This window comes from Antechinus flavipes, chromosome 3 (assembly GCF_016432865.1).
Source record: "Antechinus flavipes isolate AdamAnt ecotype Samford, QLD, Australia chromosome 3, AdamAnt_v2, whole genome shotgun sequence".
NCBI lineage: Eukaryota > Metazoa > Chordata > Mammalia > Dasyuromorphia > Dasyuridae > Antechinus > Antechinus flavipes.
In genome coordinates this window covers 578,427,715-578,455,696 of record NC_067400.1, presented here as the reverse complement: position 1 = coordinate 578,455,696, position 27,982 = coordinate 578,427,715, and the positions used below count along the sequence as shown (strand labels likewise).

Sequence of the window (27,982 nt, the reverse complement as noted above, 5' to 3'; positions counted from 1 at the left end):
CTCGTGAAGAGTCGGATATGATCAAAAGGACTGAAGGTTGTCGGGCTCCATCCCAGGCAGTTCAGGGCAAAGCCCACCCCCAGGCTCCTCAGAGCCCTTCTCCTCGGCTCCGCCTCGGCCCTGCCCCCGCCTCAATCCTGGCCTCCGCCTCAGTCCTAGGCTCGGCTAGTCCCCGCCTCAGGCCCCGCCCTCCCAGTCCGGGCTCGGAGGGGCCTGGCCGGCTCCGTGGGACCGCGCGGAGCATCCGCCGCTGTGGTCGCCATGGTCCGGGCCCGCAGCCCCGGGCCGCAGCCGCGCGCCCCCCCGGACCCGCCAGACCGTGCGACCCGCTGGAGGCTGGTTCTGCTCGGGGCGTTCCTCGCCGCTATCATCGCCGCCGCCGCCCGGGGATACGCGAACTACCGAGAGGCCCAGGCCGCGGCGCTGCGGGTCAGGCCCTGCCCAGGAAGCGGCCGGAGGGAGGGGGAGAGCCTCTGCCCGCCAGTCTGTCTGTCTGTCCGACCCACTGAATGACTGGTTGTCCAACTAGCGTCTCCCGCCCTCTCCTTTCCCCTTTTCCAGCTCGTCTCTCTGTCTCTTGTTTCTCTCTTCTCTCTCCTTCCTCGCGTTCTTTTCTCTCTCCCTCACTCCTCTCTTCTCTTTCTCTCACTTCTCTCTCTTTTCTCCTTCCCTCTTTTTTTCCTCTCCCTCTCCCCTCTCTTCTCTCTCCCTCCCTCTTCTCTTTTTCTCTCCCTCCCTCCCTTTTTTACCTCCCTTCTTCTTTTCTTTCCCTCTTCTCTCTCCCTCCTTTTCTGTCTCAGTCTTTCTTCTCTTTCCCTCACTCCTCTCTTCTCTCTCCCTCCCTCCTTCTCTTTTTGTCTCTCCCTTTTCTTCTTTCTCTCTCTTCCTCCTTTTCTCTCCCTTTCCTCATTCTCTCTCTCTCTCTCTCTCTCTTCTCTCTCTCTCTCTCTCTCTCTCTCTCTCTCTCTTTCTCTGTCTCTCTCTCTCTCCCTTCTCTCTCTCTGAGTTTCTACCTGCCTTTCCCTTCTCCTTTCTCCCTACTTAAGTGTGTCTGCTTGCCTCCAAGTTGTACAATTGTCTATCTCTCTGACTGTCTGAATATCTGTCTGCTTGTCTGTCTGTCTTATTGCCTGTTTCTTTGAGGATCATTTGTCTGTCCACCTCCCTCTCTACTTCTCTGTGTCTGGTTGGGTCTCTTGAGTGTCTTGCCTCTCTGTCTACATGACTAAATTGAGTGTTGATGTGTCTTGAGTGTCTCCGTACCCATCTGACTATCTGTATGTATATGTCTGTGCTAGCTGGCTACCTATCTGTGTCTGCCTGTTTGCATATCTACCAGTCTGATTATCCTTCTGGATAACTGTGTAACTGTTTTCTGATGGCCAATCTGTTTGATATCTCCTTATTTTGTTCTGAGGCAGGAGGCAGCATTAAAGTCCCTGGGGACAGAAGGCTTATACCTGTTCTCCTCTCTGGATTTAGACAAAGACCTGTCTATCAGCCCAGAAGAATTCAAGCCCATTGCTGAAAAATTCACAGGTAGTGGGAAAGGTTGGATATGGGTGAATAGGGAGGATGGATGAAGGTTAAGGGTGAATTGATGAATTACTGTATAGAGCAGGGGTCTTCAAACTACGGCCTTGGGCCAGATGCAGCAGCTGAGGGCATTTATCCCCCTCGCCCAGGGTTATGAAGTTTCTTTATTTAAAGGTCCACAAAACAAAGTTTTTGTTTTTACTATAGTCTGGCCCTCCAACAGTCTGAGGGACAGTGAATTCGCCCCCTATTTAAAAAGTTTGAGGACTCCTGGTATAGAGGAATGTCTCTGCAAATAGGCAGCCAAATAGAGCAATGACAGAGTGTTGGCCTTGGGAGTTGAGAAGACTTAAATTCTTGAGTTCAAATCCTGTCTTAGACACTCTGGGCAACTTAACATCTGTCTATCTTAGTTTATTCATCTCTAAATTGGGAATAATAGTAGCAAGTATATCCCAGGACTGTGAGAATTAAATAAGGTAGGTAACACATGCAAATGCTTTGTAAATCTTAAAGCAGTATATAAATGCTAGTTTTTATTTTCATTTTTTCACAACTCCCATTGCCACTAACTGAAACAGGACATCACCCCCTCATATTCCCCCTCTCTTAGCTTCTTCCCCATGTAGTAAGCTTAATAGAGCTTTTTGCCTCACGTGCAGAAGCAGAGGGAGACAAGAGGCATGGTTTGTGGATGAGGGCATAACTAAAATTTAAGCTAGAAATATAGAACTTTGATTTCCAGTCATATGAAAAAATGTTCTAAATCACTATTGATTAGAGAAATGCAAATTAAGACAACTCTGAGGTGCTACTTCACAGATTGGCTAAAATGAAAGGAAAAGATAATGATAAATGTGGGAGAGGATTGTGAAAACTGGGACACTGATACATTGTTGGTGGAGTTGTGAACTGACATTCTCCATTCTGGAGAGCAATTTGCAACTATGCCCAAAGAGCTATCAAACTGTGCATACCCTTTGATCCAGAAATGTTTCTACTGGGTTCATATCCTAAAGTGATCATAAAAAAGGGAAAAGGACCCACATGTACAAAAATGTTTGTAGCAGCCCTTTCTATAGTCACAAGAAACTGGAAACTGATGAGTGGATGCTCATCAGTTGGAGAATGGCTGAACAAGTTATGGTATATGAATGTTATGGAATATTATTGTTTGGTAAGAAATGACCGAAAAGCAGGATGATTTCAGAAAGGCCTGAAGAAACTTACATGAACTAATGCCAAGTGAAGTAAGTAGAACCAAGAGAACATTGTGTACAGCAACAAGAAAATTATGTGATGATCAATTCTGATGGATGTGGCTTCTTTCAACAATGAGGTGATTCAGGCCAAACCAAGAAACTTGTGATGGAGAGAGCCATGAGCACCGAGAGAGATGACTGTAGGCACTGAGTGTGGATCACAACATAGTATTCCTACCTTTTTTGTTGTTTATTTGCTTGTTTTATTTTACCTCATTTTTTCGTTCACCTTTTGTTCTAATTTTTCTTGTGCAGCATGATGAATATGGAAATGTGTTTAGGAAAACTGCACATGTTCAAGCTATATTGGATTACTTGCTGTCTAGGGGAAGAAGGGAAAGAGGGAGAAAGAGAGAAACATTTGGAATACAAAGTTTTGCAAGGATGAATGTTTGCATGTATTTTGAAAAATAAAAAGCTATTAGTATTTTTTAAAAAGAAATATAAGGCTTTGAATATCAGACAAATGAATTTAAAGGTTATTCAGGAACAATCCAGTAATTCTGAGGACTGTTTGTTACTATTGAAAGAACACTAAACTTTCAGGACTAAATTTATAGTCCTGGGACCTGAGTTTGAATCCAGGCTTATTCCATGTAAAATAACAGGTAAGTGATCCCTATAACCCTTTTTAGCTCCAGATCTGGAAGGGCTTCCCTCAGTCTGAATTGAGGATACCTGTGGATGTGCAATCAGATATCCATTGAAGGAAGGATATCTATAATATCCATTAGATGAACATAATGGAGCTTTAGCCCTCCTTAGTTTAGCTACCTTCCTCCTGCCAAAACTGCTTCGTTGCACTTCTCCTCCCCTAGATTGAGTGCATCCTTTTTCTGTCATTGTCAGCCTTTGTGGAGGAATTCATTAAAATGCATTCCTTTTTTTCCAGGCTAATTGACTTATCTTACCATCAGGTTAATTTTGGCTCTTTTTCCTGTTACCCATTATTTCTAAAGATTGGAAGTCATTCTCTGCCATCTCTTTTGATCCCTTCTTTCTTCTTTCTCCTTTCTGGAAAGGCTTCTTTTCAACAATTTAATTCAGCATCCTTTCATTAAGCCCACTGGGAGCACTGGCCTGTTCTTGAACTCTCTTACTTCTGAAGTCCTAAGCTTTACAAGTTTACTGGGAGTAGAGTCTTGTGTGCAGGAAAGTTCTTAGTGTCCTTAAGATTCCTTAGTCTTCTAAACTAACTGAGGTCTTTTTAGTTCAGGAAATTCATTTCCACTTTTTTTCTCCACATATATTTATCACATATTCATATAACCCCCATTTCTCACAACTCTTGGAAGGAAACTGTTATTATTTTCATTTTACAAATAAGAAAACAGAGGTTAAGAAAACTGAAATGGCAAATCTTCGGTCACAGAGCAAATAAATGATAGAGACCAGACTTGAATTCTCTGACCCCAGGTGAACTTTTTCCACACTTCCCCTCTCCTCCTTTGGGCCCAAAGATGTTCTCCTGTCCTAGGATGCTTGTTGATCAGAGGCGGGTGATTCTCAATCTGTGGTTCTCCTCTTTGCTGCTGTCTCCTTGTCCAATCCTGCTCTCATCCAGTCTATATTCAGTCTATTCTAATCCCTTTTTCTTTTGCTGATTCTGAGAACAGCTAGTATATTCTTTTCTAGAGGAGACTTTTCTTCATGTTTACCAATCTCTTGACATCTTCTTTTAAACCTCTGGTGCCCCTTTGAGTAATGATTGTCTGCCTACATTTTTTTCAGAATGTATTTTATTTGTTCTATCTCATCAGTTGATATTTCCCACTTGGTTTGGGGGGGGGTTCTTTTTTCAGTTCTTTCTTGGTAGGTGACTTCTCCATCTTCTTGGTGCTTTGCTCTCCTCTGATATTGTTAGATTCTTCGATCTATACTCAAATTACTCTATTTTTTTGACTTATTTGTTTTCTGTTAGGAATTTCTGTGTGTTTAGATGGCACTAGTCTGGAGTGGGCGCACACACATACACTCTGCAGCTTTTTATTTTGCCATCTTTCCCAAAATCTTCACCCTACTGCCCCTAACCCAGCATTGTTAAGGTTTTGGTTGTTTGGGGGTTGGTTTTTTAGACTTAATAGCATTTTGTTTTTCACTAATTACACGTAGTTTTCAACATTTTTGAAAGATTTTGAATTCCAAATTTTTCTCCCTCCTTCCTTTCCTCCCTCCTTCCTAATATCACAAGCAATTCAATATTGACTATACATGCACAATCATATTAAACATATTTCCACATTATTTATGTTGTAAAAGAAAAAGCAAAAGAGAAAAACCATGAGAGAGAAAAAACGAAAAAATAATTTTTTTATTATAGCTTTTTATTTACAAGATATATGTATGGGTAATTTTTCAGCATTGACAATTGCAAAACCTTTTGTTCCAATTTTTCCCCTCCTTCCCCCCCCAAGATGGCAGGTTGACCAATACATGTTAAATATGTTAAAGTATAAGTTAAATACAATATATGTATACATATCGCTGTACAAAAAGAATTGGACTTTGAAATCGTGTACAATTAGTCTGTGAAGGAAATTAAAAATGCAGGCAGACAAAAATAGAGGGATTGGGAATTCTATGAAGTGGTTCATACTCATTTCCCAGGTTCTTTCACTTGGTGTAGCTGGTTCAGTTCATTACTGCTCTATTGGAAGTGATTTGGTTCATTTCATTGTTGAAGATGGCCAGATCCATCAGAATTGATCATCATATAGTATTGTTGTTGAAGTATATAATGATCTCCTGGTCCTGCTCAAAAAGAAAAATTTTTAAAAATGAAAATGGTATGCTTTGATCAACACTCAGACTTCATTAATTCTTTCTCTGGATTTGGATGGCATTTTCCATTATAAGTCTTTTGGAATTGTCTTAGAGCATTGTATTACAGAGAATTATAGTTGATCATCACATAGTGTTGCTATTACTATATATATTGTTCTGAATCTGTTTATTTCATTCAGCATTAGTTCGTGTTAGTCTGTCCAGGTTTTCCAAAATCTGCCTGTTCATTATTTCTTATTGAACAATTGTTATAGAACAATAGTATTCCATTACATTCATATACTGCATCTTGTTCAGCCCCAATTGATGGACCTCCCCCATTTTTCAATTCTCTGCCACTACAAAAAGAACTGCTATAAATATTTTTGTATATGCGGGTCATTTTCCCTTTTTTTATAATCTCTTTGGGATACAGATCTAGTAGTGATATTGCTGGATCAAAGGGAATGCACAGTTTTATGGTCCTTTGGGCATAGTTGCAAATTGCTTTTCAGAATTATTGGATCAGTTCACAACTCTACCAACAGTGCATTAGTGTCCCAGTTTCCTTATATCCCTCCCAACATTTATCTTTTTCTTTTTCTGTCACATTAACCAATATGAGAGATGTTAGGTGTACCTCAGAGTCATTTTAATTTGCATTTCTCTAATCAATAGTGGTGTAGAGCATTTTTTTCAGATGACTTTAGATAGCTTTGATTTGTCTGAAAACTGCCTATTCATGCCCTTTATTTCTTATTTGGGGAATGATTTGTACTCATAAATTTGACTCAGTTTTCTTTATATTTGAAAAATGAACCCTGTTTAAAAATGATACTGGCTGTAAAAATTGTTTCCTAGCTTTCTGCTTCTCTTCTAATCTTGATTGCATTGGTTTTGTGCAAAACTTTTTAAAATTTAATTTAATGTAATCAAAATGATCTTTATCTCTTGTTTGATCATAAATTCCTTCCTTTTCTAAAGGTGATAGTAACCTATTCCTTGCTCTCCTAATTTGCTTATAGTATCATTCTTTATATCTAACCATGTTGACCTTATTTTGTTATAGGATGTAAGATGTTGGTCTCTGCCTAGTTTCTGCCATATTATTTTCCAGTTTTCTCAGTACTTTTTGTCAAATATTGAGTTCTTATCCCAAAAGCTGGACTCTTTGGGTTTATGAAGCAATAGATTACTATAGTCATTTTCTATTGAGTCTTGTGTGCCTTATCTAGTCCTACTGGTCCACCAGTCTATTTCTTTGCCAGTACCAAATGGTTTTAATGATTGCCATTTTATAATATAGTTTTAGATTTAATATGGCTAATCTGTCTTCCAGTGCATTTTTTCCTCTTAATGTTCTTGACCTTTTGTTCTTCCAGATGGATTTTGTTATTGTTTTTTCTAGCTCTATAAAATAATTGTTGGTGGTTTGATTATGTAATTTAGGTAGAATTGTCTTTTTATTACATTAGTTCCGCCTACCCATGAGCAATTGCTATTTTTCCAGTTATTTAGATCTGATTTATTTGTGTGAAAAGTGTTTTGTAGTTGGGTTCATATACTGGCACTGTTAAAGAAACTGCCTCACAAAGGGGAATGTGGATGTGGATGTGGAAGGGAACATATGGGCAAGGAGGGATCTGAGGCTCACAAAGACACACAAGTTTTCCAGTGAAAGAGCAGAATATTAATCCTATCTGTGCCCCATAGGCTTGATGCCTGTCACAGACTTTGTGGAAGAAGAGAAGTCACCACTCGATTCCAGTGAGACCCTATACATAGACGAAAACCTGTCCCCAGAGGAAAAGCTGTCCATAGTAGCCCGATTCCAACCTCTGCTCCTAGAGACCATGACGAAGAGCAAAGATGGTTTTCTGGGGGTGAGTAACTAGGATATCCCAAAAGGTTTCAGACTCCAGGAATTCTTATTTCTTACTCCACAAACCTTGGGAAATGGGACTAAGTAGAGTACTGTGCTGCCTACCCAGGTATATGTGGCCAATAGTCCTGTAGCCAAGCTATTTTTTTTCTTGCTGGATTTGGTATCAGAGGCCCAGATTCAAATTCTGTCTCTGTCATTTAGTGCCAGTGTGATCTTTGGCAAGTCAGCTTCCTCTTCTTCTCTTAAGTGAAGGAATTACAACCCAGCAATCTCTACCTTCGATTGCTAAGTCTGGTCTGTGCCAGTGGAAGGACAGCCATGGATGGCTAAGCTTGGAATCATTTTGATTTGATTCTGGGATGTATTTTGAAGATATGGGTTTATTAACTGTAGTTCTCATCTCATAATGTTTGCTCAGTTGATGCTGTAATGAAATTATATTTCTGAAGTACCCAGCAACCTCAAGTTGAAGGGATGGGATGAAGATTTCGCTGGTTTGGGGCCAGCCTACATTTAAAAATCTGTGGCCAGTAATATGTAAAGTAGATATACAGATAATCAAGAGAGAGCTGACTTACCATGTACAAAAGATGGTGAACATAGAGCCCTTGGCCCACGAGCCACCCTCAAGCCCTGATGAATCTGGTTGCCTTTCCAGCCATTCAGGAGAGCAGAGTCCCACCAGATCTGCGATTTGAGGAAATACCCTTTACATTCATCTCTCTGGGAGCTCCTCGGCAGTTCTTGCTGCCTCACGCGGCCCTTCCCCTTTTCCTTATTTACAGCAGTCACCAACTCTCCAGATTTACAGGCCGAGTTGAAGGGTGGGGGTAAAGCTGGAGGGGTGCATGGGAGCTCGACTACCAGACAGCTGGAAAGTGAGTGTCTGGGAGGCTGGACCACCCCTGCACAGGACCGGCACTTCTGCCCTCCAGCTGATTCCTGATTCTCTGGCCAAGGCCTGGTTATGCTCCTGAAGCTTCAGCGGGCAACCCAAGTCTTCCATCTCACCGCTGCCTCCTAGGTTTCTCATCTCGCCCTGTCTGGGCTGCGAGAGTGGAGGACGCCCGCCTCACAGCTCATGGAGTTCTCTGCTCGCCAGTTCAAGCCTTTCCTGCCCCCCAGAAGCAACATGGAGCTGGGAGAGCCCTGGTGGATCATCCCCAGTGAGTTAAGCATCTTCACTGGATACCTCTCCAACAACCGCTTCTACCCTCCCCCTCCCAAAGGCAAAGAGGTAAGGAGGGACTCCAGCCCCAGAGCGTCTTAAGAAGGGAGATGGGCTTCATTTTCTCTTTACATTAGCAGCTCTTAGCACAGAACTTGACCGCAGAGTAAATGTGCACTAAAAGTTTTTCCATTCCCTCCCAAGCCTCTGAGAATAACTGGAGGAAGCCGGGGGAGGGGGAAGCAGGCTCCTTTCTAAGCTGAGCTACTGAGTCAGCAGAGACCCTGGAGGCTCTGGGCGTTGGGGGCTCTGGGCGTTGGGGGCCCTGGTGTTGGGGGCTCTGGTGTTGGGGGCTGTGGGCATTGGGGGCTCTGGTGTTGGGAGGCTCTGGGCGTTGGGGGCTCCGGTGTTGGGAGGCTCTGGGCATTGGGGGCTCTGGTGTTGGGGGCTGTGGGCGTTGGGGGCTCTGGTGTTGGGAGGCTCTGGGCATTGGGGGCTCTGGTGTTGGGGGCTCTGGGCGTTGGGGGCTCTAGTGTTGGGGGCTCTGGTGTTGGGAGGCTCTGGGCGTTGGGGGCTCTGGTGTTGGGAGGCTCTGGGCGTTGGGGGCTCTGGGCGTTGGGGGCTCTGGTGTTGGGGGCCCGGGTATCGGGCCACTCTCTGGAGACTGCCAGAAAAGGACCCCTTACTCCAAGCCACTGGCCAGGGAAGGAAGCAGGGCAGACCTGGGCCCGAGGCCGGCCCTCCGCAGGCCACCCTCAGCAGGCCCGCCCTGTCTCCCACAGGTCATCATCCACAGGCTGCTGAGCATGTTCCACCCGAGGCCCTTTGTGAAGACCCGCTTTGGGCCGCAGGGCGCCGTGGCCTGCCTCACAGCCGTCAGTGACTCCTACTACACGGTGGCCTTCAGGTGAGCTGCTGCCCTCCAGGGAGGGATCCCCTGCCTTCATTCTCTTGCTCCTCCCATAGTCCCTCCTCCGGAGCCTGAGGGACAGGGGGGAGTCGGCTTTCCATTCTATGAGTGGCTCTGGTAATAACTCAAATGGGAGCACTGATTGGGTCAAAATTCAGATGACTGTCTTGGAAAAGTTATCCATAGAGTTCAGTTATCTAGGTCATGGAGCACCAAAAGCTGCCTTTCATTTGTTCAAGCTTCCGTCATCTGAACAGAGAGAGTCAATTCTCCTTCAACTCGGCAGACATTTATAAAGCACCTACTATGTGCCAGGCATTGTGCTAGGCTCTGGGGATAAAAAAGTCGACAGGAAAACTGTCTCTGTCCCACTTCTCTTTCCAGAGTATTCTCTTCCCTGAGTCTTCACCCTACAAAAGGCAGAGGGGTCCAAGGCCGTATGAGGTCTGCAGGTGACGTGCAGAAAGTAGATGAAAATAGAATTGGGAGAGTTAACAAAACAAACACAATTGCAGCACAATAGAGACAATAATACATTTTAAAACTAAGGCAGCATGGGGCAGGAACAGGGATCCTTTCTGTAGAAAATATTTTCTATTTGAGTTTGACCCCACTGGTAGAGGATAAAATGCTGGGCTTGGGATCAGGAAGGTCTGAATTTAAAACCAGCCAGACAGGAATTTGTGAGGTAAGTCAAGTCACTCTTTGAGCCTCAGTTTTTTTCATCTGTAAAATGGGTTGGGAGCATCCACTTAATGGATTTACTATATGGATCAATTAAAATAGCATGTAATATGCTTTGCAATGTCAGTGCTATATAAATATCAGCTATTATCATAGTTTATCTTCTACTCTTCTCTTTTCCCATATGATTAAACTGAACTTATGAATTTTTAACATCATCTGAGTCAAGTTTATTTAAATAGCCCCAGACAGCTTTGTAGGGAACAAAGGAGGACATTTGGTAGCTAAAACACTATTCTTTTTCTCAGTCATCCCCTAGATTCAACTAAATTTCATTCTTAGTTGTGTTTCCTTTCCCTCCAGCAGAGAAACCTATACTTAATTCCAAATCAACACACTTTCCCATTGCCCTTTCTGTTCTCCTGCACTAATGTCTGACCTGAGGCATGTGAATTTGTCCATTCCTGTGAGCACCTTGTGTTTGTGAGAGGGGTCAGGGGAGGGTGATGAGGGTATGACAGGGAGCCAGAAAGGGCAGTTCTGACATCTTCTGCTGAAACCCTGCCGTGCTCCCTCAGCCCCGTGGAGGAGAGCAGCCCGTTCCTCCTCCTAGCTGAGCCTCCTTCCTTCCGGCCACAGGATCCACGCTGAGTTCCAGCTCAACGAGCCACCCCACTTTCCCTTCTGGTTCTCTCCAGGACAGTTCACTGGGCACATCATCCTCACCAAAGACGCCACCCACGTGCGGGACTTCAAGCTCTTTGTGCCCAACCACAGGTGAGATCCCAGAAGCACGTGGCTAGGGAATCAGGAGTCCCCCTTTGGGGTTTTCCAGCTCCCCTTTCCTCACTCCCTGAAACTGATCTTTCGGGAGGGACCGAGAGCCCAGCTGCCTTGGCCAGAAGGAAACAGTGAGAGGTTGTGCCCGATGGGCCCTGCGCGTCCGCTATCCACTAGCATGTGGCTTTTCCATCAGCACTTGCCCCCAGGCGCCCACAGGCAACTGCCCTGGACCCGGCTTGTCTGATTTCATCAAGCTCTTCTGCCAGCCACTCCTTAAGAGCTGAGCACAGAGAGGGGGAATAGCCGCCCAGCCCGGTGGCAGTAATCTCAGCCCAGCTGTGCTAGCAGCTCACCTCCTCAGCAAATCACTTCTCTCTCTAGTCTTTTATAGCCCTCTTACCTGCTTCCCAGAGAGGGGAGGGGGGAAAGCTCTATGAATATGTGGGGGAGAAGTAGCCCTGGGGCTTTGGAAGGGGGCTATAAGAGAGAGTAGAGGGGGAGGGCACTCTACTGGCTGCCTCCCCTGCTCCCCACTGACCCTTCCCCAGCAAGGGAGAAGGAAAGGGCCACAGGGGGCTGTGATGGAATGAGAATGAGAAGACTGGGAGCTGGCTGTGATGGGGACGATGAGGGCTAACTGGACAGCCTCTCCTCATAGATGCTCCCCCAAACCACAAGCTCCCCACCCAGGGAGAAAGGAAGAATCTTAAAGTCCTCGGAGCTTAGAATAGACATCAGAGCTCCAGTTAATATTGACTCCAGGCTTGCAGAAGGGCTGGGGTCTGATCTAAGCTCTGGAAATGATCTAACAGTAGAAACACTGCTGAGCTGGAAGTCAGGAAGTTCAGATCCTAGTTAGGATACAACAGCCCATGTGATCAGACCTCAGTTTCATCATCTGTAAAATGGGAATACTTGTACTATCAGTATCACTGGTAGTTGTGGGAAAAGGGCTTTGTAAAGCTTAAAGCATTATAGGTATATAAGTTCTAAAGGTCTCTGCCCCACCAGTCCTCCAATGGTCTTCGCCTGAGCTTGTTCCTCTTCACCCAGGGAAAAAGTAAGTCCTAGAGCTCCCCCCAAGTGGCAGAGGCAAAAACTGCTTTAGGAAAATCCTTCCAGCTCAGAGGAATCCTTAGGCACGCAGGAAAAACCCTGGAGAGGGGGTGGATGCCAGGTAGACCACCCTCAGCCCTCTGGTGTTAACAGGTTACCCTCCCCACTAAGGTGCATGTACAGCACAATCTCGGGATGCCCTTCCTTAGGGAAACTAAGTGTATAGGCGCTCGACTTTAGGCCATGTGGCTAGAGCCTTCACCCTCTTTCCCTTCTGTTGGAATCCCATCCAAATCCTGTTCTTATTTTTTAAATTTTATTTTTTATTAAAACTTTTTTATTTTCAAAACATATACATGGATAATTTTCAACACTCACCCTTGCAAAACCTTCTGTTCCAAATTTTTTCCCTCCCTTCTTCCCATCTGCTCCCTTAGATGGCAAGAAATCCAATATACATTAAACATGTACAGTTTTTCTATACATATTTCCATAAATATGTTGCGCAAGAAAAATCAGATCAAAAAGGGGAAAAAATGAAAAAGAAAACAAAATGCAAGCAAACCACAAAAAAGGTGAAAACACTGTATTGTGATCCTCATTCAGTCCCCACAGTCCGGGTGCAGATGGCTCTCTTCATCACGAAACCATTGGAACCAATCCTGTTCTTATTAAGAGTTCCTACTTGGACTTTGATCTTTCTGGCCTTCCCCCTGCCTGTGCTCCCCTCTCTGACTGCCGACCCAAGGAGCCAGACCCCATTCCTCCCTTAGTTCCTTTTTGCCCAACCCTAGTTTTCTGGCCAGCTTTTTTAGTCACGGCCCCACTGATTTAGTGACATGGCCGGCCTGGCCATAGAGGGGTAGACTTGGTCCATGAGCAAGAACAAGCTTCCTTCTCTCCTCCCCCGGCGGGCTCCCTGTTCAAACGTGTTCTTCCTGCCAGGTCTCTGAACGTAGACATGGAGTGGCTGTATGGAGCGAACGAGAAGAGCAACATGGAAGTCGACATCGGCTACCTCCCTCAGGTACGCACGGGTGTGGCCGCTGCCCGCAGCCTCCCCACGGCGACCGTCTCTGTCCCTGCGTGTTACTTGTGCTCCTCAGGACCCCAGTTTTATCTGGGAGGATGAGAGTACAGCGTCCAAGGCCCCGGCTCTCTCCTAGCTCTAGAGCCAAGGCACTGGGAGGGCGTGGGGTCTTCACACTTAGCTGTGTACGCTATGAAAGGAGCTATTCAGGCCTGTTCCTCAGTGAGGCGCGGGGTATTAGCTTGAAAGAGCCAACCCTGGCATTTCCCTTCACGAGGGCTCTCCTAGAATAGGACCCTAAAGACTTCTGGCCAAGGCAGCTGCCTAAGGGGGGTGGGGCAGCCACTCAGCCCCCACATAGTTACCCCAACCAAAACCTAAAAGTCCTACCAGCCTCGGCAACAATTAAAAACTCCAGTGAGTAACGCTATGAAGTGATTAATCTAGCCCAACTACACAAATAGCCAGAATCCCAGAGGCAATAGGAAAGGGGGAGCCTGCCATCAAAGCCCAAAGCAGAGCAGGGAAACAAGACAGAAGCTTCCCATTGTGACCAGAAACAGACCAGAGACACTCATAGTCTGCAAAGAAAATTTAAGAACCACTGGACTCCCTGAACACCAAAAAAAACCCAAAAACCTGGATGTTATATTTCAAGAAATCATAAGTGCAACTTGCCCGAATATATTACAATCAAAGGGCAAAGTAAAGATTTAAAAGTCCCTAAACCTAACCTAAAATAACCTAAAAGAAGTCCCTGGAATGTTTTAGTCAAAATCCAAAACTTCCATATAAAGAAAAAATACTAAAAATGGCCCCAAAAGAGAGAAAAGTACCAAGAAATGACAGGCAGAATCACAAGATCCAGCAGCTGCTATTAAAATAGAATAGAATAGTCTATAAAAGCAAAATATTTACAAGCACAAATGACTTAGCTAACAAAGCTGAAGATAATTCCAGAGGGAGGAAATGTCCTTTATTGGGATAGAAGAGTTGTGGGGATTATACTTGTCTCCTGAAGGATGGCAATGGCCTTCTAGAACCAAGGATTTGACTATAGACTGAGGTAACTCCCCTATACATCCCTTACTATGTAAATAAAATCATTTTGTTTGGGTAGTTTTGGTTTTGGGGGGGAGGGGAAGTAAGTCAGTCTCAGCCTTGGTATTAGCAGTTATCCCATTCTGGGAGAAATGTCAAGGGGATCTTCAGTAAGAAGGAGTCTTAGTCTGCTGGCTACCTTACCTCTGTAACAGCCACCAATTGCATTCCGAGTTGCCAAATTGATTATGTCTTCAGACCCGATGACTTAAGACGAACTCGCCACAATGTGGCTGCTCTTTCTGTGCAGCTCTGTCCTGTCCCCTTCCCCAGACTGACATTTTGAATGAGAGGATGAAGCTCTTGCTCCCTCCTCTTCCCAGCTGCAGAATAAATGCAGAGCCTTTAAGGAGCTTCCATAACCTACTCTTTATAAGAAGGCTAGCTATTGTCCAGGGATGCCTGCCCCCGAGATAACTCTGGTCCCTTGGCAGCAGCTGGCCTTTTAGTAGTCCTAGCCATACCTTTCAGATGCTGCCATCATCACTGCCACCCTAGGCAGCTGGGGGCACTGTGGGCAAGGCACTGGGCATGGGGTCATCCAAGCCCCATTCCAGCCTCAAATGCTTGCTAGCTGTGGGACTCTGGGCAAGTCAGGTAACCTTTCTTTATCTTTTACATTTTCTCAATTGTAATGTTACGATGGCTCTTCTTTCAAGAGCTTTTAGATTGCTAATGCATTTTGTTTTCACATCAGTCATTTTAGTTTTTTTCTTCCCAGAAAACTTTCTTCTGCTAAGTAACTATTCAGTACAACTTAATAAAAGCCCATTAAGTAAAGCTATCCAAGACATGTCTGTCTAAAGAGATTGCCCCATTGTCTCCCACTTGTCTACCTGTAGGAAGGAGGTTCTTGTCATCTCTTCTCCCAGACTAAGCTTTGAAGCTCTTTATTTATACCACTGAAATCTTCATATACATTATTTATTCTTCCTAACTTCATCCTAGCTGCCTCCATGTTTCTCAGAAGCCTCATGCGTACAGCACAATCACATTCCATTATATTCATTTACTACAGTTTGTTTACTGAGTCCCGACTTTGTTTCCTGTTCTAAGTTGTGGCAGAATCCTTCTGTAAATATGTTGGTGTATGTCGAATCTTTCTTTGGAACTATGTGGGATAGTAGCGATCACAAAAACAATAAGAAACTCTCAGATTAAGAAAAAGCAAAAAGGGGTTTATTACAATCTTCCAAGAAAGGGCATCTCCAACCCAACAGGGTATGCAAAACACAAGATTAAATAGAACAGAAGGTTCCCCTTTGACTTTGTCTCCCATCGTTTGGGAGAGTCCAGGCTTATATTGTAAACGTGGAAATCTATCCCAGAAACAAAAAGACTAAATTTCCTTTAAAAGAAGGATTTAAGCTGCTGATTAAGAGCTGGTTAGAAATAAAAGAATTTTTATTTAAGATAATCAAAACAACTGCAGCTTTTTAGCTATAGCTCAACTTTTTATTGCAAAAGTCTCAAGTTATAATCAGGAATGGTTTAAGGCCATATTCCTATGAGAAGTTCTTCACTCAATTCATTCTACATAATCTTGCCTCTTTATGTATTACTCTTTGAAGACCTCACACCATTCTTGATAGATTTTCTCAACCATCTTGTTCTCAGTGTCCAATCCCTCTGGACTGGTTTGTCCTTTTTCTTTACTAGAGTCTAACTGGACTCCCTTCTCCAGGTTGCTCAGTCTTTCTTCTGTGAAAATCCCAGTCATGTCCTTGAGGTTAAATTTTCCCTATAAAACCTACTTGTGGGCCATCCCATGGCTGCCACCTTCTTTTGGATCAGCCTACCACAGCATTCTTTTCCCTTCCCCCCTGCCTCCTGGTATCTCTCCTAACTCCACTGTTTTCCAATCCCAAACTCCACTGTTTTCCAGCCCCATTTATCCTCCTTACAGCTAACTCTTTTAGGATGCTAAGCCCTTTTCAGGATTTAGTCTTGCCAGCTAAGGGCATGCCTCACCTTCTTGAATTGAGGTTCCAACAAGGAATTTTTAAAAGCCCTTTCCTTGCTAACTATATGTTCTCTCAAATCTATAACAAATCCAATGCCTTTGTCACCTGGTTAGTAATTATTTCGGATGAGCCTATTCAGCATAGAAATTGGGGTTCTGTACCCTCAACTCCCATCTGGGGCCATCTATCTCCCCAACCATTTGTGTCTCTAGTAATTAGAGTAGGTAATCTTTCACAAATTAAAATGCTTATCACAAAATTCAGCAACAACAAAAATGCTAAAAGAAACAGACAGATATGTGCATCTAGCAACAGTCAGTTGACTAGGCCAAATACTCACTTATTTAGGATATAATGACCACATATTTTCAGATAGGAAAGTGCAAGATCTTACTTCTACTGAATACTTGCCCTGATTATAGAAATTTGCTATAAGAGGAAAAAGCAGGGACATGATTATCATCAGAAACTGGTCCTTCAGGCCTCAGCCTGAGAGCACATACATGACAGGATAAAGCATCTTTAGCTAATTGTATGCAATAACAGTTCCACCTTATAGCCAGACTCAGGAATAATCAGGTGTGTTCTTATTCAAAGGAACACTACTGGGAAACTTGAATCAGAAGGATCCCACTTTAAGTAGAGGCCAAGATTGTCCTCCTAACGCTTGCCCAGATACTAACCTCCACCTATAACAATTCAGGATCACATTCCTCTTTTGCTTGGAGCATATTCCTTTTGGATTATTGTTTGATGATCCATCAGACAATCATATCTGAATTCAAAACTCCAAATAATAGCATCTACGGTCCCAAAAGATTTTATCTCAAATAGCAAGTCTCATTAATCAAAGCTTCAGGTGAATTTAGTGCTCAAGGATCTCATCTCCTAAATAAGTATTGACTATACCCACTTTCATGATAACAGTAAGAGATTCATCCTAGGAAGTCTAAATAAAAGGGTTTTAAATTCAACATTACACAAATCATTTTACTTTAAGATGCTTAATAACCAAACTATATCAAAACATATTCAGGTAATAACCATGTTCAAAGGGACAAAGACAAAGACTACTATTTTTAGAATCTCCATAAACAGTGGGAAAAGCCTTCAAATGAATCAATACAACCAATTAAAACTCACATAGAATGTAAAATATCCTAATTTTACATTAAAGATACCTATCACAATTAACATTAATAATTTCTTCATCCTAAAAAGTGTTAATTCAATTTCCTCCAATTGAGGAGTCTCTATAGACTTCTCCAGAAATATAAATAACAGCTACAACATCAATATTGTTAAAATTCCTCTAAGTCCAATTAATCTCCCCTTTTACCAGAACATTCCTAATTGAAAAGTCAATTTTAGAGGTTGTAAATTGTCCTTAACAATCTATTCTTAAGGTTCCTCCATAGGTCCTTTAAGCCTGGTTCTCAGACTCCAGACTGTAATCTCAGTCATTTGTAGCATCTGGTAAGGTCCTTCCATTCTACTTCTTCCAAAACTTGTAAGCATCCATTCTCCTGCAGACTCCAAAAGTGTTGTCTGGATCAGTAATCCTTGTTTCCTAAGGGCTAAAAAGGGACAAGGATACTGCTAGTATATAATTTTTAGAAAAACTTATCCTTTGTTTCAAAAGAGTGTCTTTCCTTTTTGTATTCCCAAATAAAAGTAAACCAAACAGCATCTCATATGGGGAAAGTCCCAGATCACTTCTGGGAACAGTTCTAATTCTGTTGTCCAAGGCAATTTAGTCCCTAACATCAATTTAATAATACGTTTCATAAGAATCTGATTCGTGCCTTCTAGTTTCCCAGATGAGGGCAGATGTCCAGGTATATGGAATTACCACTCAATTTACGATCCCTCCCCATTATTTCCTGTAAAACCTTAAAAGTAAAGTGTGTTCCATTATCAGAATCAATAATCTCTACCAATCCATAATTAGGCACAATGTGTTCCAAGGTTATTCCACTAACCCTTTTAAAGCAGCACAGCTCAGGGAAAAGTTTCCACCCCATCCTCCTGTTTCTGTTTCCCCAGTGGTGTCATTTTATTAAAACCTAACCTAAATACTTTGAAGCCAATCTGCCTTCAAGATACTGAGGGACAACTCCTCAATATCATATTTATCTTTAGAAATGTTACACACCTTTCAGATACAATTTGTTCTGCAATTACACACATCCCTATATGCCAAATTTTCTTGCTTTTACTTCTTTGTTAAGACAAACCTTAAGATTCAGATTAAGATTCCTTAAGATTCATATCTAAATAACTTTGGACCAAATTTCACAAAATGTATACTACATATCCAGCTGGGCTGACAAAATGTTAAAGTATGGCTCATACAATTTTTACAAATTACCCAATATACAATTTAGGAAGCAGCATAATAGCTTAAATATATTTCTTCTAATTAGAAGATACAAATATGTGACCTCTTTAGATAAGTTACTAGAGAACCAACAAATTTTTTAACTTAAAATCAAATCTGGTATCTCAGAAAGAGAGCTGTTTAGGAAGAATTGGGATAAAGTAGCAAGTTGTATAGGGATTTAATACTGTTATTTTGTTTGCTTACTCAGAGAAACTGTCCATCACCTGAGGATGGGTATAAATTCAAAGGAGCCTTCAATATCTGCCAAAGGAGGCCACAAAGTGTTATCAATTTTAGGGATCAATAAAATGATCCCCCCCCCCATATTGGGGCAGGTGGAGAGAAGCCTGACTTTACTGGTCCTCTTCTCAGAGCTTTTCAGTGGCTCCCTGTTAACACTAACTCCTCGGCCTCCCATTTGAAACCCACCCCAGCCTTGCCCCCCTTTTCTTATCTCCTGGAGCAGTCCCCATTCCAGTTAGATTGGCCCACTCCTGCTTGCCGCTCCTGTCCATCTCCTGCCTGAGTGCCTTGCCCACCTGCTTCCTGCAGGGCCTAGACCTCCCATTGTCTTTTCCCACTCTCTGACCAGAACCCTTTGCCTTTTCAGATTACCTTATGTTACTTTCCAAATCCCTGAGATAGAACATAAACTCCTTGAGGGCAGGAACTGATTCATTTTTGTCTTTGTAATCTACTACATGGGAACTGGATAAATGTCTGTTGAAGGAAGCATTGTCCAAGGGAGGCCCCAAGGCCTTTTGTTTTCTCATTTCTGTTTCCCCAGAGTGCAGATAGGCGCCCTGTGGCCATTCCTGAGTCAAGATGAAAGGTGTCTTAGTATAGGGACCCCCTATTGACACCTGCCTAAAGGTCAGGGTTAGGGATGTCCAGGTGCAGGGGCCAAGGAGGAGGATTGGAAACCTTTTCTTCACCTTTTGTGAATATACCTGTTGGCAGGGTGGTAAAACCCTTTCTCAGAATAAGGTTGTTAAACAAAATAAATAGTATTACAATGGAAACTGTATCAAAATGTAATCATCAATTTTCTTAAAGTTTCTGAACTTTAGGATAAAACTCTTGTTTTAAAAGGAAGTACAGAGTAGGTCACTCAGTCTCTTTCCCATAATACCACTGATATCTAAGGTTTTTAAGAACAATAATGTTTTATTTATATTGCTTTAAAGCATTGCTATCACATCAGTATTTTGACCATGTCTGACCAACCAGGTGTGCTTCACTGCGGGCAAGGAGCCCCCCACTTCCATGTTCATACCACTGATATATGGGAAATCTATGAGCTCTCTTCCATTGTTCCTTCCCTGTGTGGGAATAGATTTGCACTGAGCCAGCCTTCTCATAAGTGGCCACTGCGGCCAGTCGGATTGACCCACCTGGGTGCTTGGGATCACAGCTGCCCCGACACCATTCTGGTCCAGTTCAGACTCCTCCGTTTCCAGTTCCATACAGCTCTACAGCAGATGCGTTTCCTTGTCTTTCTTTGCATGTCTTAGATCAGCTCTCTTTAGGCACAGCCTGTCCCTTCCATTAATCTGAGCTTTCTGAACATGAAAGTCACGGTGTTGGCTTCCTCCTCAGGATCCCTGCATTGCCCAAGCCACACTCCTGACCAAAGGGCTTGCTTCCTTAAAATACACACATCCAGCATCCCTCCCTCCCTCCCTGCCCCACAAGTTGGAGGCCCTTGGGATCTCTATTTCATCCCTGCCTACTTCATTTTTCTTGCAGATGGAGCTTGAATCCCAAGGCCCCTCTGTGCCATTGGTGATCCAAGATGAGAATGGCAATGTGATTGACAGCCGCCTGCCTTCCGGAGAGCCCATCCAGTTTATGTTTGAGGATATTGTATGGCAGCGGGAGCTCAGCTGGGAGAAGGCAACCCAACAGCTGGAAGTTGCCATGTACCCCTTCAAGAAGGTGAGACCTGGGAGAGGGCAGAAGACAGACCCAGCAGGAACCCCTTCCTATGGTGGCCCTTCTGAAAAGAACTACTGGGAAGAATAAAAGATGGAAACGAGAACCTGGGACCTACCCAGGTTTGGAGAACTCCCCGGCTGGAAGAAAATGGCATTTCAGAAAAGGAGAAGTTGTTAATTTGAGAATGGGCAACTGGGCAATTCTTCCACCAGAAACTTCCAAGGGATTAATGGGAGGAAGCTTTACCAAAAAAAGAACAACTCTTTGGTCCCCAGCTTAGCAGTTGTTGGTCAGTCAATAAGCATGTGGTTTTTGTGAAAAACCCTGATTATGGAACAGAGAATTCTTGGTAGGGAGGTGCCAGGCGTTCTCCCACCAACAACAAAGGGCTCTCAATCTCCATCTTATCTCCCTTAGGTCACCTACCTGCCATTCACTGAAGCATTTGACCGAGCTAAGGCTGAAAACAAATTAGTGCACTCCATCCTGCTCTGGGGGGCTTTGGACGACCAGTCCTGCTGAGGTGAAGGATTGGGGTTGGGAGGTGTGTGGGGAAGGAGAGGGACTTAAGACCACCTGAGACCATGGGGTATCTGAGAAGACAACAGATTCAAGGGGTGGAATTGTGAAGGACTTAGTGGTCACAAAGGTGGCTGGAGCTGAGTCCCAAAAGAGGCTTGGATTATAATTGTTACTTAGCTCTCAGGGTGAGAGACATTATCCCCTAAATAATATCCTACTATCTCTCTGGAACAGGTTCAGGGCGGACTCTCCGGGAGACAGTCCTGGAAAGTTCGCCCATCCTCACTCTCCTCAATGACAACTTCATCAGCAGCTGGTCCCTCGTGAAGGAGTTGGAGGAGCTTCAGGTGAGTAGAACCCCCGAGTTCCATAGCATTGAAGAAGAGTATTGTAGGAAGACTTCAGGACTGAGCCACCAAACTATTTACCGTGCAACTTTTCACTCCCTAGAATAGCCAAGAAAATGAATTCCACAAAGTGCTGGCCAACCTGCACCTGGAAAAGTACAGCTTTCCTGTAGAGATGCTGATCTGCTTACCCAATGGGACTGTGGTATGTGCCTTTCTACCTGCCTGCCTGCCTGCCTGCCTGCCTACCTGCCCACCTTCCCTTGCCTCAAACACTAGTTGAATGCCTGCTCTCTGGTTGGGAGGAGAGAAAGGGAAGATAACAAGACTCTTTCTTCAGTGTTCCTACCTTCCCCATCCATTCCTGGATGATTGTCATAAGTTATTGTGGCCAAACTCTTCACCTGGTCGCCAGTTTGATTGGATGAATTTACAATTCTACTAATGGTGCATGTGTCCCAGCTTTCTCACATTCCCTTCAACATTTATCATTTTCCTTTTCATATATTAGCCAATCTGATAGGCATGAATGGGTATCTCAGAGTTGTTTTAATCTGCATTTCTCTAATAAATAGTGATTGAGAGCATTTTTCATATGACTGTAGTTTTTATTATTTCATCTGAAAACTACCTGTTTATATCTTTTAACTATCAGTTGAATGGCTTTTGTTTTTATAAAATTGACTTAGTTCTCTATATATTTGATCAATGAGGTCATTTGTCAGAGAAACTTGATATACAAACTTTTTCACAGTTCTGATTTTGTTATTTAGTCATTTCAATTATGTCCAACTCTTCATAACCTGATTTTTGAGAATTTCTTGTCAGACACTAGAATATGTGGCCATTTCCTTCTCCAACTCATTATACAGATGAAGAAACTGAAGCAAAACAGATTAAATACTTGCCAGTAATCACACATCTAGAAAGAATCTAAAACTGGATTGAACTTGTCTTCCTCAGGAAAGAGGCTGCACTCTATTTACTATAGCTATGTATTTCTATTTTTTCCTCTTGTATCTCTTCCTCTTGTTTCCTTCTACTCTTTCTCTCCTTTCACCTTGTCTAGCCTCAAAATTGTTTTGCTTCTGACTACTACCTCCCCCAATCTGTCCTCTCTTCTATCATCCCTTTTGCCTTTCTCTCATCCCTTCTCTCTCTACTTTTCTGTAGGTTAAGATAGATTTCTGTACCCAATAGAGCATTTAAGTTATTCTCTCTTTGAACCAGTTCCAGTGAGAGTAAGGTTTAAGCACTCCTTCCTGCCCACCCTGATTTTCCCCTCTACTGTAAAAGCTTTTTTGCTCCTCTTTTTTATGAAACAATTTACCCCATTCTCTCTTTTCCCCCCTTCTCTAATGCATTCCTCTTTCGCATCCCTTAATTTTATCTTTTGAGATATTATCCCATCATATTCAACTCATATCCATGCCCATTCAACTCATACCCATGCCCTCTGTCTGTGTGTGCTCCTAATTACCCTAATAATCATAGAGTTCTTAGGAGTTATAAGTATCATCTTTCCATGTATAATTGTAAACAGTTTAACCTTACTGAATCCCTTATGATTTAGCTTTCTTGTTTATGTTTTTCTTTGGTCTTGTATTTGAAAATCAGGTTTTCTATTCAGTTCTGGTCTTTCCATCAAAAATGTTTGAAAGTCTTCTAATTCATTAAATGTCTATTTTTACATCTAAAGAATTACACTCTGTTTTGCTGGGTAGGTGATTCTTGGTTACAATTTTAGATCCTTTATCCTCTGGAATATCATATTCCAAACTTTCTGATCCATTAATGTAGAATCTACTAAATTTTGTGTTATCCTGTCACTATGATATTTGAATTGTTTCTTCCTGGATACGTGAAATATTTTCGGCTTGACCTGGGAGCTCTGGAATTTACCTATAACATTCCTGGGAGTTTTCATTTTGGGATCTCTTTAAGATATTTTCTTTAGTAATTTTTTGTGCATCTTTTACTAAGCTGTTGACTCTTTTCATTATTTTCATTCATCACTTTTATTTCTTTTCCCAATTTTTCTTCTAGCTCTTTTGATTTTTAAAATCCTTTTTGAGCTTTCTCAGAAATTCTTTTTTTGACTGTAGACCAATTTACATTTTTCTTTGAGGCTTTGGATATAGCAGTTTTGATTTCTGTTTTCTTTTGAGTTTGTGTTTTGGTTTTCCCTATCACCATAGTAACTTTCTATGACCAGGTTCACTTTTTTTACTCATTTTTTTCAGACTTTCTTAACTTTTAATTTTATGGTAAGTTTGGTCTCTGCTCCCAGGGATAGGGCACTGTCCCAAGCCTCAGGTTTTTTTGTAGTTGTTTTCAGAGCTAGTTCTGGGAGTCTGGAAGTTTTCAGTTTTTCCAAGATGATATGAGCTAAGGAGACATGTGTTTACTATTCTCTTGGCCTGTGATCTGTACTGTGATAGACCACAAGCACTTTTCTGCCCAGAACTATGATGGATAACTCTTCCCTAGTATCTACAAGCTCTCATATGCTAGTTCTCTTCTTACCTTGGGACTATAACACAAGACTGTGACCCTGGTCTCTGTGTATGGGTAATGCAGCAGAGTCTCCTGATCTGATTGCAGCAAAAGGACCCCTGCAATCTCTTTCAGACCAATTGTTCAACTCCCTTGTTGTCTTTGGGCTGAGAACTTTGGAAGCTGCTACCACCAATTCAGTTGTCCTCAAGGCCTGCTTCTGACTTGCCAAGACACAACCTGATACTAATACATCGGACTGTAACTCAGTTCTCATCCCAGTGCAATAGACTTTCCCACTGACCTTTTATGTTGTTTTGGGCTAGAAAATTGTTTCACCCCTCCTTTTGTGGCTTAAGATTCTGCACTCCAGAATTTGTTTTGAGTTTTTACTTAAAATGGGAGATCTCAGACAAGTTTTTGTCTTTTCTCCACCATTTTGGCTCTGTCCTCTGGGAACACCTTTCACTGTAGAGCTCAGGCCAAAAGCATAACCTAGGGGAAGAACATGATTTCCCCCGCCTGACTCTAAGTAGCTAAAATTGGGATCTAGACACTAAATCTTGTGGCTCCTCTGCTTAATCCTCTCTTATCTCTTGCTTCTTTCCCAGGTCCATCATATCAATGCCAATTATTTTCTGGACATCACTTCCATGAAGCCAGAAGATATTGAGACTGGTGTCTTTAGCTTCTCCTCTACCTTTGAAGATCCATCCACAACCACCTATGCACAGTTCCTGAAGGAGGGACTTCGCCGAGCCCAGCCCTTCCTCCAGCCCTAGAACCCCAACCAGAGAAGCACAGAGCTAGATAAACTTTCTGATTCAAGGTGGCGTCTTTCGGTTCCCAACTGCGACTGAAATTTCCCCATCAACCACAAGGAGAGATATGATCCTAAAGCCAGAATGGTTTTTGGCATATTTCAGTCCCACAGAACTGTCTCCCCAGAATAAAGCTACCGGCCTTGGTCTCTTTGGAAACCCCAGCGAAGGTGTAGGGCTCCCTGTTGCAGGGTCATTTCTTCACATTTTCCTCCAACTGCTCCTGCTTTGAGGCCTAAATGTTAACTTAGAAAAGAAATAGGATTGGATTCCAAGGTGTTTGGATGGGAAAAGGTGGCCCTGGTACCTGAGGACTTGGCAGCCCTGGGACTCTTCCTTTTGTTCTCCGTAGGGCTGTTCTGTTGTGTCTAGCTTTTCAAAAGCAAACAAGGCACCAAGACAAGAATCTTGGTCCATTTGGAATGAGGAGCATTGATGAAAGAGATTTGTTCTGGAAGGCACCAAACTACAGCTTGTTCCCCAAAGACTCCTTAGCAACCTTTCTGCTCCCGTGAAGTCTGGCCTGCCTCTCTCTGTTTCTCTTGTCTTCTTGCCCTCTGGCTCAGGTCAGAAGAGAAAAGGAGACCCGAGGTTAGGTACAGGTGTAGCATCAGGAACGTCTCTAAGGGGCCACACTGGTCTCTTTTTCAATGAGAAACTAGGCTTTGGTGAAGACCAAAGACACCCTGTTAGAAGACAAGTCAGGAGAGGACCAATGTGGAACCAAGACCCTGCTCTGGAGCTAGCGGGGCTGGCAAAACTGGAAGGAACACCTGCTTCACATTCAGCTCCTCCTGCCCGACCCCATGGACACGACTGAGGAATTAACCTCCTGCATCTCCCTCAGGCTGAGCTGTGCACTCCAGCTCTGGCCTTGAGAAGCAGAAGTCAGGAGGCTTCCCTGCTACTGAGTCCAGTCCTTGAGTGTTCCCCTGAGGGCAACCTTGAGGCCACATGGTGGGGTGAAAAAATGGAGATGTGGAGGCCAAAAGCCTGCATCTGCTCATCTGCATGAGGCAAAACCCAGGTTTCAGAGAAGGAAGGGCCCACCCAGACTCAAAAGAGAGCCTCCACTGTACCCAGCAAATGGTCATCCAGCCCTGAATGAGGGCACGCCCTTACATGCCCTTCCAGCCCGGCTCAAGCCTGTATGGTGGTTGCCTCTGCCTGGTGGAGCCAGGCAGGATAGAGCGGATCTCTCTTCCGGCAGACACCCGCTAAAGTCCTTGATGGGACCTCATTGGCGCTGGGTGCTCATGAAGGAAAGGCAGTCTGTCCTCAAGCACATCGCTCAGCTTCTGCAGGCCTGCTTGAGAAGTGACAAGGTGGGATAGAGAACCTGGGGAGTTCCTTCGGAGTCTGCCAAGCCTCACTAGACCCTAGTTCTCTAGGAAACTGGCTGACAAGACTCTCAAACCCCTCTCAGCCATAGCTGTAGGTCCCTGTCCCAGAAGGAGTTTTGCAAGTGATCCCAATAGGACTTTTTAGTCAGAGTTCAAGAAGCATTAAGCACATAGAGTGTGGAAAGCACTGAGAGTCTCTACCAACCCAGCACAGATTCTTTCCAAAACAATTAGATCCAGCCAAGAACGTGACTTTTCAGGAAACTAGTAGAAAAATAATGAGCATTAAAAAGCCATAACTATTAGAGAAAATAGGAAACTGAGCTATCCTCTGCTCTTGGGGCCATATCTTACTCCCTAGCCTCCCTTTGGGCTCTGTCCCATAATCCAGGTCAGACTACCACCTCCTGAGTTGGTATTCAAGACCATGGTGCTGGAGCACCATTTTTATATACATATAAAAGTATTTTTTTCTATTTGTACTTTCTGATCCACAAAGTTTGTAGATATTTTTGATAACTTCACTGAGAAAGAAGAGGGACTTCTATTCTCTGCCTGCAACTGTTCTTTATGATGGCTTGATCCTAAACCCCAGTCGGGTCACGCTTGATGTTTTCTTGACAGTAACTGGAAGGGAAAGAGAATTCCCTCTTCTCTTCACATTTTTAAACATTCCCTTGAATGTTTCCCCCCCCTTGGAGGGAACAGATATCATTGTTCAATGATTGCCCATCTGCCTTTGTCTCCTTTCCCTTAGGGTCCTCCTGCCCAGATGAGGACATCCTTAGTCTCCTTCCTTGGGGTCTGCAGGCAGTCCTAACTAGGCCAGTGACTCCCCCTATGTCAGGGATGACAGCTAACCACTCCCTTAAGGCTTAAGAAACAATTTCTTTGGATCCACTAGCCTAAGTTCCCCAAGCTCTCCCAGTCTTCAGGACCCCAGGAAAGGATTAGTATAGTTATTAAGTGCCAAGTTATATTTTGGAGCATGATGGATCTCATGGATCAACTCATCTATAGCATTAGTCAATATTAATGTTACCACTTTTTTATTCTCTACCCACTGTAGCCTAACAACCACTGAAAGGCAAGGTTATTTAATATAGACCAAAATGTTTAAGTCCTTTTCCAGCACCTCCTTTCTTGAAAAAGGATGAGACAACAGCTCAGCTCCAATTCTTGCTTTGCCACTCTCAAGAGGTGATGTTGCCTATTAACAGTATGAGATGTATTACAGGTCATTGTTGATTAGAAAGAGAAGGAAGAGAAGCAAAATGCTTCCCCAAACTTTTCCTGAATCATGCAATGCAATTTGAAGTGTCCAATATAAGTGCTAAAAAAGACTATAAGGAATTTACACTGTCCTTCATCCAGTGGTGGAAGTAATTAAGAGTTAACCATGGAGGGTTTAACTGTCTTTGAAATGAAATATTATCCCATGTGACTAATTGCTTCATTTGATTAAGGTTTTGGCTTATTGAGTATTCTTTTTACCCCAAGTCTCCATGGTTATTGTACACTACAGATAGGGCCCAGAGCCTTAATCCTGAAGGAACATAATGAGTGAGCTTTCATTTCATTTTCTCCTTTTGCCCTTTCCCTCTGTTGTATATCAGTGCCATCCTTATGTGTTCTAATAAAGTCATGGAAGTGTTCATAAATCAGTATGCTATTCCTCTGATGTTGAACTAGTTTCCTGCCACTTGTGATTGATAAAAAAAAATAATAATAATAATGTCAGGAGGAACAGGATATTTCACATTTCATCATGAAAGACCAACTGACAGCATATCTCTCAGGAAAGATGCCTAAAGTATTTCTCTGAAGGACTTTCAGTTCACAAAAGTTCTCTGACAAGAAAATAACTTGTTTACAACAGCAAAAAACACTCATTCTAATCCTCTCTCTTCCATCAATTTAAACTGTGATCTTGACCAAGTCATTTGGGTCTTGATTTTGTAACCTATTCAATGAAGGATTTTCATAGGCT

General features: G+C 43.2%; 1 protein-coding gene across 1 annotated transcript; it reads left to right on the top strand.

Annotated features, from left to right (window-relative positions):
- Positions 1–221: 221 nt before the first annotated feature.
- Positions 222–27,653, top strand: LOC127555674 (selenoprotein N-like). The gene is made up of 12 exons (XM_051988181.1): positions 222–429; positions 1,422–1,539; positions 7,275–7,444; positions 8,471–8,683; positions 9,397–9,521; positions 10,848–10,985; positions 12,993–13,074; positions 20,275–20,463; positions 20,881–20,986; positions 21,220–21,332; positions 21,436–21,537; positions 24,440–27,653. Exons 1-12 carry the CDS (start codon positions 262–264, stop codon positions 24,608–24,610), a joined length of 1,695 nt encoding a protein of 564 aa, XP_051844141.1. The 5' UTR covers positions 222–261; the 3' UTR covers positions 24,611–27,653.
- Positions 27,654–27,982: the final 329 nt, after the last annotated feature.